General features: G+C 46.6%; 1 protein-coding gene across 1 annotated transcript; it reads right to left on the bottom strand.

The window, feature by feature from the left end:
• Positions 1 to 555: 555 nt before the first annotated feature.
• LOC119404142 (dnaJ homolog subfamily B member 5) lies at positions 556 to 3,267 on the bottom strand. The gene is made up of 2 exons (XM_037670741.2): positions 2,913 to 3,267; positions 556 to 869 (listed from the first exon to the last, which is right to left on the bottom strand). The coding sequence occupies exons 1-2, from the start codon at positions 3,261 to 3,263 to the stop codon at positions 633 to 635; spliced, it is 588 nt and encodes a 195-aa protein (XP_037526669.1). The 5' UTR covers positions 3,264 to 3,267; the 3' UTR covers positions 556 to 632.
• Between the last annotated feature and the right edge of the window lie 7,537 nt (positions 3,268 to 10,804).

The raw sequence follows: 10,804 nt of genomic DNA on the forward strand, positions 1-10,804 counted from the left end.
ATTTACTTTCATATAGGCAGCAGGCCATCATATTAAATTAAGGTTTAATCAATCAATCAATCAATCAATCAATCAATCAATCAATCAATCAATCAATCAATCAATCAATCAATCAATCAATCAATCAATCAATCAATCAATCAATCAATCTCACAGAAATGGACGTTCTACTCAACTGATCGATGCGAAGGAGTCCACCAACAACATAATCAATAAAGCATCATAAGAACATGCACCCAAGCAACACACAAACGCAAATCATCACCAATAAGAGCCGAAAAGAAGCAAGGAAAGACCGGGAGGTTAAAAAGACGCAAGTCAGATCAACAAGACGCGATCGATGACGTCGTCAAAAGACGTCACTGCCGTGACGTACCGTCCCTCCCCGTGTTACGGTGTTCCGTAAACGGGAATCTGCCTGTGGCACATATTCCCGCATGTCGATGCAGCGTTACACCAGTGTCACGCGGCCACTTCTGACAACGAGCGGGCCTGATCTGGATCGAAGTATACTTAATCGCGATTGTATCCTTTACGCAAGCTGCAGAAGGGAGCCGTTCATGGCTGAGATAGTACATGATGGCGACCGAGCTTATCGCGATCAGCAGCGCACCGTGAGACGCCGGCATTATTCAGATGAGCGGATCCAGCGTGTCCCAGAGTATTTGCAGCGACGTGTCCGTCATCCGACAAGGATACTGGATGTCGAAACCGAGAAGGAGGTCGCCTCGCCTCAAGCGGTCGCCGGGGTAGGGAAGGCCCTGTCCCGGGATGCGCTTGACGGTGGTGGGCTTGACGATGTCGGTCAACGGCACCGATATCGTGCCGTGAGTGAGCGTGGGTACTTCCAGCGTCGTGCCGCGAACAGCCTGCGTGTGTGAAGAGAGGTAAGTGTTTGTGATAAAGCAAATTTAACTGGTACGTACATGGTGTCACTAGGAGTCGAACATGTTATTCGACCGTACACTCTAAGAAAAAAGAAGAGTATGTCTCACTCTCTTCGGTGATTCCTGACCTTCCACGTATATGCCTCACCTTAAAGAGACATGTGCACGTTGACTCACTTTTGGCTCCCACGGCTTTACGATGAGAGCATAAAGATCTCCGAAGAGAGTTCACGTGTAGCTTTAGAGAAAGTCACATACGCAGCAAGCCAGAGCTCAGAAAAAGATTCAAATGAGCCTCTCTTTTCTTTTCCTTAATGCGTAAATAAAGAGCAACAACAACAGCAACCGTATTTGTTTGAAAGACGGGGCACACATGTGGACAAAGCATAAAAGTTTGTGCTCGCGCAAGAGGCGCGTCAGCGACTTCGCCGATGGATGGATGGAATAACTTTAATGATTGTCCGGGCAGATTAATGGCCCCCGACATGGGAGACCTGAACCCCAGCCGATATTCTTTGAAAGCTTTTATAGACGTCCCGCAAAAAGGACACCCCTAAAGGCACAAACGGAATACTATGGAATAAGAACCGAAATACCCACGTTTGTGGTCCAGTCGAACCTGGATATGACAGTCTAGCATACAGTAAGTCATTCTCTATATCAAAATTCGATATATGCTCGTATACAAAGTGAAATCCGGATAGGTTAATCAGAGTGACTTTTTCTTTGGTTACTCCGCATTGAGGGAAAAATTGAAAGCGACTCTTAATTCTTCACTTATATGTAGGTGTGTGACAACGACACTCGCACGTCGGCGTTCGTGAGCCCTGCTGTACTCCTGGACTTCGCGTTTCGGCGCACTGACGAACCAGACCTCGGAGGCCACGTAGAAGGAAGCGCGAGGTTGAGATTCGCTCCGCCAGGTGCCGCAACGATCGCAGCTGCCCGCAAGAGAACCGTCAGCTCTTTCAGTGAAGTCATTCAATTAATTTTCATGAACTATCTTGAGAGTTAGTTGGTCCTTATTTTGAGTGAACTTGTGCTCCGATATCATACGTATCCAATATGCCCAATATGTATCAGTACGCTTGAACCTACAGAGCTATAGACTTCGTGCCAGTTTTATGTTTTTAAAAACAATTTTTTTTAAATATTCGGAAAACCAAAAGCAAGTGCTCGAGCGGAAGTGCTTGAAAGTGAAACAAGAGTTTCAGTCTTAGCTCGTGCCGCTAAAAGGGAATGTTCAAAAGAGATTACGAAATGAAGAGGACGTGGAACTATGTAAAGATATATGTCCGTTCAAACGGGGACGAAGGCGCCGCCAGACAACGAGCAACTCGGGCTACTCGTCGGGTCGAGGGAGAGAGAAAGAGGGAGGGAAGGATGGAAAGAAATAGACGTAATCAGGGACACGCACCAAAACGTGAAAAAAAAATCTAAATTCAGCGCTTAACGTAGCGGTCATTCTGATCTAATCCAGCGCTAATTCAGCGGTTAACGTAGCGCTCCTGTAGTCCTTGTATAGGTCTTGGCGTAATTCTAAACCCCGCGCTAATGGCGTCGTTGTGTAGGACCTGGCGTAGTTCCGAATCCCGCGATAAGTCCTGCGCCTATGTTGTTCTTGTGTATATCTTGTTCCAGTTCTAACTCCTGCTCCGCTACCGTGAAATCCGAGAAAGTGCGTAGCACGGGCAACCCGGCGACTTCCTTGACAATCGCGTGCTTGCTGAGGCGGTGGCGCCCTCTCTCGCGCGGCGCGGGTACCAGCCGGATATTTCAGAGCAGTTTTTCGCGATTTGAGGTAAATTATTGCGATTAATTCTTGGTTACTTCTGTAGTTCATAGTATTTTATATCTTGCAAATTTATTTTGCGCTGCGTTTGAGCGTTTTTAGCCTTGTTTTAGGCCTGTATTGACCGCTGCGTGACCATGCGACATGAGACAGTTGATGGACGACAATCCGGTCCCTCATGGTGCTAAGTACTTAAAACAGAGAGAGAAAGAAAATACGAAACGGGCGCGTACCTCCTTGAAGGTTATCTTGGCGACGTATCGGACGTCGGTCCCCTCCCTCTTGAAGTGCGGGTGCGGCTTGTCGCGGATGACGAACACCACGTCGGCCGGGGCGGCGTTGGGGACTCGGTCGCCCTCGCCGTGAAACCTGACCTTGGTGCCTGCCTTCCATCCGGGCTTCACCTTGATCTCGAACGTCTTGGTCTCAAGCTTCGGCGTGCGACCGTCCGGCCCCATCGCCGACCTGGTGATCTTCATTTTCTTGGTGCAACCGTTGTAGACTTCGTCCAGCGACACGAGCAGGTCGTAATAGATGGTAGGGTCCTGGCTCTGCTCGGAGTCTTCGGAAGCGGACACCCCCATGGCTTGGGGTACTGATAAAGTAATAATAACAAAACATTTTCAGCCAGTTCGACGCCGTGAAGAACTGTCCGACAGCCAAGCTATTTAAGCTCGCGAGTGTGCGTGATTGGCTAGCGAGGTTACGTGGTGTCGTAAATCCGCCGCTAGATATTGAAATATGGCGCGATTGTTTCATTTAACTAATTTACCGTTAAGGCCAATGACATTACAGCGGGGAGTGGGTAAAAATACAAACAAAAGATAACAAGAAAGACAGGGACTAAAAAAAACTATGGGCAAATTTCCGACCAGGTGGTACTTATGCAATGGCCGTGGGTAAAAAAATAACAAACGAGTTTCTAATAGATAGGCTAGTACTTATTCATTGGTGGTAACTGCCTCGCGAACGATATTACATTTATGCGCTTAAACTCAATGTTAGAGCGACAAGAGGACTTACTGAGACAACCGAAATGTAAGTACTTATTGTTTTGCGTAAGCTTTATACGCAAGCTTCGGAAATCGACCAGCCACATTACAGACACCTGCATGCGTAATTTTTTACTTTGATCGGCAGCCACGTGGGAACGATCTAGGTTAATGCTTAGGGTCAACGTATATTCTGGTTGACGCTGTTACGTTTGCAGCTATTTGAGAGAGAAAAGGAAAATGTGCATTTCGCAAACAACGCAAAGCGCGTTACAATCCACCCTCTCGCAGAAACGCAGCAAAGATGCATGCGCGCGAACTTTAAAGCGAGAATAAAGCAATGAGGTTTAGAAAAAATATTTTGTTTTTAAACTTTGTCAGTATAAAGGTGATCTGACACCTTGCATATTCTTCCCTAATTAGCGCGGCTGCGCGCTTTAAAACTCTTTGTTAGAAAGTGACGAGGTAGTCAGTCAACACCCTCAGAAATCCTTTCGTGCTTGCAAAGAAAAAACAAACAAAAAACATAATGTCTTCGCGTACAGCGGAACACAGACCCGCCGTGGTGGTCCAGTGGTCATCGTGCTCGACTGTCGACCCGAAGGTCTCGGGGTCGAATCCCGGCAGCGGCGGCCGCATTTTCGATGGAGGCGAAGATGCTAGAGGCCCGTGTGCTTAGATTTAGGTGCAAAAAGCCCAGGTTGTCGAAACTTCCGGAACCCTCCACTACGGCATCCCTCATATTCATATCTTGGTTTTGAGAAGTTAAACCCCAACAATAAAAACAGTCGCTGTAACAGGCGAACACTTCAGTCACCGTTCCGCATGAAAGACTGCTGAAGCCGACGCTTTCAACGCATTTCAATTTTCAGAGAACCCAATCGCTCGCGACATAACACGCCTCTGGGACAGAACTCTCAGCGAGTGCAAAATCCGGGATAACACAGGAAACTCCGATAACACATTGAAGAGCAAAGCACGATAACATTTAAAGGGCGGCGTAGCGAAGGTTTCGAGCGTGCTTATCTGCGCTGGCGTTGTCGTATACGCGCACTTGAAAGGTCACCGCAGTTTTATGTAGAAAAAAAAGTGTAATAATAATTGTTAGAGTTTTAACATCCCAAAACCACGACACGATTATGAGAGACGCCGTAGTGGAGGTGATACGGAAATTTCGACCACGATGTGGTTCTTTAACGCGCACCTAAATCTAAGCACGCGGGTAGGGTGGCTAGCCACCCTAACGCGGGCCTCTAGCATTTTCACTCCACCGAAATGCGGCCGCCGCGGGCAGGAATTCGATCCCGTGACCTTCGGGTCAGCAGCCAAGTATTGAAAAAAAGTAGTAGGTATATAGCGTATAAAGTACTGCAGTAGAAAATTTTGAATACTTTAAAAACGTATATGCTATTCCGCTGTCGTTTTACACGTATTAGGTGAAAAACATCACGGGGCCGACTCATGAAGGTTTTCCTTCCTAAGTATCCTCCCCCCACTCACACACACGCACACGCACTAAACGCCAAATGCCTATGATAACATTAGGCTACAGAAGCAGTCTTAAAAAAATCACGCCATCTCCCGCTAAAGGGGGACCATGAGGCGATGCGAAGCAGCGTTTCGGCATGTCGAGCCCGCGTTTCAGAGGGGGACTGGAGAGGGGAGACGAGGAAAGGAAGTAGAGAGGGGGAGTGGAGATGAGGTGTGTGGAGAGGGTTTGCGCATGCGTAGTAAGGGTGGTCACGCCACACACCACCGGTTTGAACTCCGCCATAAGATGCTTCGCATCTAAAAACAATGCTGGAGTGGAAGCTCTTGCACCGCCTTACCGGCTAAAGTGAGGCCAGCACTTGCCCGTCCTTTATCTCGGAAACACACTCTTATCGGGTGATGCCCGCCTAGAGATAAAGTTGTATCGCTCTGCTAATGTGAACGCTGCAGGTTAATTCTAAATTAACAGATCGTTGTTCCCGACGAAATTGACCTATCGAGATGGCTAGTGAGGACTTGGTCTCCAATATAATTTGCCGAGACTTCGAGGTTTCTTGAGAAAACCACTAACACAGAGACACACATTGAGCATTATCAGTCCGGAAAAATTTGCCGTAGTAAACTTGCGGATGGATGGATGGATGCTATGAGCGTCCCCTTTATAACGGGGTGGTGACATGTCTGCCACCATGCTCGAAGAAAAAAGAAAAAAAAACTTCCTTGTTTCATGCTGGCCTAATACCTTGTCTACATTGATTAAATCTATCTTATTATACCAAAAAAATTTATAAATTCACGTACGGTCTATCTCTCTGCCTCTTAAGGCAGAATGACCTTATTCCCCCCCCCCCCCCCATTATTTATTTTTTTGTACTTTATCTCTACTCTTCTGCCACCAATACTCTAACCGTCTCTTACTTATTTCTATCGCGGACGTGTTCAGCTTTCCATTGTTGTCCCTAAAACCCAAGGCTTCCTGTAGACTCGTGCCCACAAGTATACCTGGGTGAATATCGCCACATTCAATCAGTACATGTTCTATCGTTTCCTTAGTTCCCCCGCAGTATGTACAGTACGTGTTCGTCTTCGTTACTGAATCTCGCTTTATAACTTCGCGTTCTAAGGCAGCCCGACCTTGCTTCAAACAGTAAAGCGCTTCCCCTTGAATTATCATAAAACCTTTCCCTCCTTATTTCGTTTTTTCCCTTTCGGTAGTTACTCAGAGCCGGCTTCTTTTCCATCGCTGTCATCCAATAAGTCCTCTCCGCCTCCCTGACCTTCCGCTTAATGCTCCCTGTTGCCATATCGCCCGCACTGCTAGCCGTATATTTACTGGTGAGCCTCCTAGTTCTCTTTCTCCACTGCGTGTCAACGCTTTTTCTATACAAATACCTGAAAACCTTCTCTGCCCATCTACTCTTCTTCATTTTCCTCAGCCTCTCTTCGAATCTTGGGAGGGCTTGGGAGGAAAACGCCCTCTTTGCTTCGCTGAACGCTAACGCTTCATCCTGCTCCTAAGACGGCGGCCACGGCCGCCATGTTAGTATGGGTATACGGTTTCATTCTTGAAGCGAGAGAGAGAGAGAACGTTCATTTACACCCGTCGAGAATGACGGGGGAGGAGGCTTTGGCCTCTGCCCCCGTTCATCCCCCTAGCCGTCAGCCGGAATCCCTTGGGACTCGGCTGCGGTCAGAGCGAGACCGATGACTTTACGTTGTTCCTTGGCATCTTGGCTGCGTAATAAGGCCTCCCAAGATTCTACGTTTCTGCTTGGCTCGTTGTAGCAAGGGCAGGTCCAGACCATGTGCACTAGACCCGCAGTGCTATTACAGTACGCACATCGGGAATCAAACACTTCCGGGTGCCATTTACTGTACAGGTGAGGGTTTGGAAACAAGCATAATTTCCACTCCAGCGATTTTTTTTAAAACCACCCTGAGGGTACTCGAACCCGCCACGGTGGTCTAGTGGTTATGGTGGTTGACTGCTGACCCGTCAAGGTCGCGGGATCGTATCCTGGCCGCGGCGACCAAATTTCGGCGGAGGCCAAAACGCTAGAGGCCCGGGTACTTGGATGTGGGTGCACGTTAGGAGAACTCTAGGTGGTCGAAATTTCCGGATCCTTCGCCTGCGGTTTCCCTCATAATCGCATTCGTGGTCCTGGCACGTAAAGCCCCAACAATCAATGTTATTTCGGAGCTATGCTCTCATAGTCGTCGTGGGTATAACGCTGTAACCCTTTGTTTCGGATTCACACAGAGGTGCGGGAGGGATATTGACACTGCTCCCCCCCTTCTCCCCAGTTTCGCAATGAAACGCACAGGAGGGGAACAGGGCAAGTCATGACACAGAAAATAAACAAAGCAGTGTTACTGCGCTTTGCGCGGCAAGGTATATTTGATAATAGGACTTACTTTTAGAGTCTGCAGACTCGGAACCAAACTGCACACGTTCCGCTCTTGGAGAAGACGCGGATGTGCTGCGCGCTCCGCTTGCCCGATTTAAGCGGTATGAGATGGCCGATGTCAGCCGGCCTTGTCGAGGAGGGAAGAGGTATGGCGGAGATATATATACGGCGTATGCATGTATCGGCCAGCCGTCACACCCTGCTATTCTATACGCTGATAAGCTTACATGTGTATTGGACGTTGTACGCTGTTATCTGTAGAGCTACGCCCGCACGCACGTGACGTCCCGTACACCGTATGTTCACGCATGCTGTACACGGTGAATCATGGTAGGCGTTAATGGTGCGAGGATGGGGCCTCCGCGCACAGCGGCGTCGCCAGCGCTACGCTGGCACGGCTCGTCGCTACTGCCTTTCTATAAGGCGCATCACGATGGCACGTATATCCAACTATAGCAGCAGTCTTGTATAGGGCCCCGCCACTGTGGTCTAGTGGTTGTGGCGCTCGACTGCTGACCCGAAGGTCGCGGGATGGAATCCCGGCCGAGGCGGCTGCATGCATTTCGATGGAGGCGAAAATGTTTGAGGCCCGTGTACCTAGATTCAGGTGCACGTTAAAGAACCCCAGGAGGTCGAAATTTCCGGAGCCCTCCGCTACGGCGTCTCTCATAATCATATCGTGGTTTCGGGACGTTAAACCCCATATATTATTATTATTATTATTATTATTATTATTATTATTATTATTAAGTGTTGTATATGGACCGAATTGCCAACAAACCACTTAATTGCCAACGATTGCTTTAGAGAAGGCATGGAATTTGAACAGCGGAGTTGCTTAAGCCGACCGTTAATTAGTCCGTGCAGAGCGAATAGAAATGTAGATGTAGATGTAGATGTAGATGTAGATGTAGATGTAGATCCTATACTGCTGGCTCACACCCACTCAGGGGAATTGGCCAAGAATCGGGTAGCTTAGAAAAAATATTTAAAAACTAGAAATCAGAATAATTTCTTGTTTTGTATAACAAAAAGATTTTAAATGCGAAGCATTTCTTAGCGAACCTCTGGCACGTTGAGCGTTTGTATCTATCTATCTATCTATCTATCTATCTATCTATCTATCTATCTATCTATCTATCTATCTATCTATCTATCTATCTATCTATCTATCTATCTATCTATCTATCTATCTATCTATCTATCTATCTATCTATCTATCTATCTATCTATCTATCTATCTATCTATCTATCTATCTATCTATCTATCTATCTATCTATCTATCTAGCCGCCTATGTCTGGGTGCTGTCATGATCGCCTCCTTAACTTGGTGTAGACCAAAGTTTGCATGGGAGGGTAAGAGTGTTTGACGAATATGACTGCCGGGTCATGATATGAGTAACGTTAAAATCCTGTCGCGTACGTCGTCAAACCCTTTCTACTAGACACGTGTGGCACATACCCGTTTACCACGGGCCGCGGTGTACGGGTATGCGCCACAGGTGATTGACAGTTTATATCTACCCAGGAACGGCGAGAACAGATATTGGTACCTTAAATGCTAGAGCGTTAAGGGAAACCGACATCGGCAGCGTTGACTCAACGAATGAAAAAAAAATGAAAATAAGGATCCTAGCAGGAATCGAACCCAAGCATTCTGCGTGGCAATCAAGTATTCTACCACTGAGCCACGCCAGGTTTATAAACTGGTTTGGAAAAACAACCTACGCAGGCGTAATATCGGAGTAACGTCAATCGTGGTTGCGGTGCTGGCTATCTAATTTTAGAAGAAAGCAATAAACACTACATTATACTCCTACGATGTGTACTCCTACGATACAGGCGTCATATCAGATTAACATCTGTAGTTCCAGTGTTGGCTCCGCTTTTATAGCAGTCTAATAACCATTACGCCTGTATTTCTATGATTAAGCAAGCTATATTGAAGCATTGCTCGATCCCGGAGGAATATATTAACGAAAGTTACATATGATATCCACGTCACCGCACTGCAAAGTGCACTTAGTCCGCCAGAACGACGCAGTGTCCTCTTCATTTCTTACGAGGCTGGGCGATGGCCTCACGCTGACCGAGGATGATGCCAGATTGATAGACAGCCGCTTTGTAGACTAGGCTACGTAGGCCACATACGCCCAGGTAGTCTACAAATAGGACAAACACCATCCAGCGATGTTGGTCTACGTAGCACTATCCAGACCTACCAGCCTCGACGGCCTATAGCTCAGCAACGCGATGGGTGGCTTCAGGTTCCGGCATTTCGCCGGCTCTGTCGACAGGCAAGTTGTCGACGAAATGACCGAGCCATCCACGAATTCCAACAGCTCTACTATGCCACATACTTCACTACACATAGACCCCTCCTCACCACGATCACGACCGGATCCTATGACAAGTCATGACCAGCTGCTGGTGCTGACTGATCACCTTGGTGCCCTTGTTCAAGAACTGTCAAGAACTTCTTGCACACATGCACACGGGTTCGTGAAACGTGCCTGCGTTCTCAGGACAAGTATAAGCAACACATATCAGCTTACCGCTTCTGGTGTTGGTAATACCCACGTTGCCATTGGCAGCGTTACCCAACCGTAAACAACTGCTTATATAACATATATGCGTTTCTTCATTATATATATATATATATATATATATATATATATATATATATATATATATATATATATATATATATATATATATATATATATATATATATATATATATATATATATGTGTGTGTGTGTGTGTGTGTGTGTGTGCGTATAAAATTTATACAAATCTTTAGCGTCATTTTGTAACGTGTCGCTTAGTAAAAAAGGTTACGCCACAGCCACCTACCGCCGCATGCTTCGCATAACGTCGACTCCCACAGTACGTGGGACCTGCCGAATTTTTTTTACAAGTTAATCTTGCGAGAATAGTAATTAAAAAAAGGGAAAAATGTGGGTGGAATTCTCATCAAATAAGAAATAAATTAATATAGAATGGAATCTTGCTGTATTTGGCTTTTGTTTAACTATGGAACTTTGGAACCGTGGTTATTGTGTAAATATCTTTGATTGTTCTATGAAATCTTGCATGGCCTCGCATACTTTCCCGCTGCTGTGCCCAAGGGTAAGTGCACCTAGAGATAGTAGATTTGAGGTTGTGAACTCTAATCCCATGATGCGTAACGACGTTTCTAGGGATGTCTTTCGTAATGTAGAAAACTTTTG

Source organism: Rhipicephalus sanguineus, chromosome 9 (assembly GCF_013339695.2).
Source record: "Rhipicephalus sanguineus isolate Rsan-2018 chromosome 9, BIME_Rsan_1.4, whole genome shotgun sequence".
Lineage (NCBI taxonomy): Eukaryota > Metazoa > Arthropoda > Arachnida > Ixodida > Ixodidae > Rhipicephalus > Rhipicephalus sanguineus.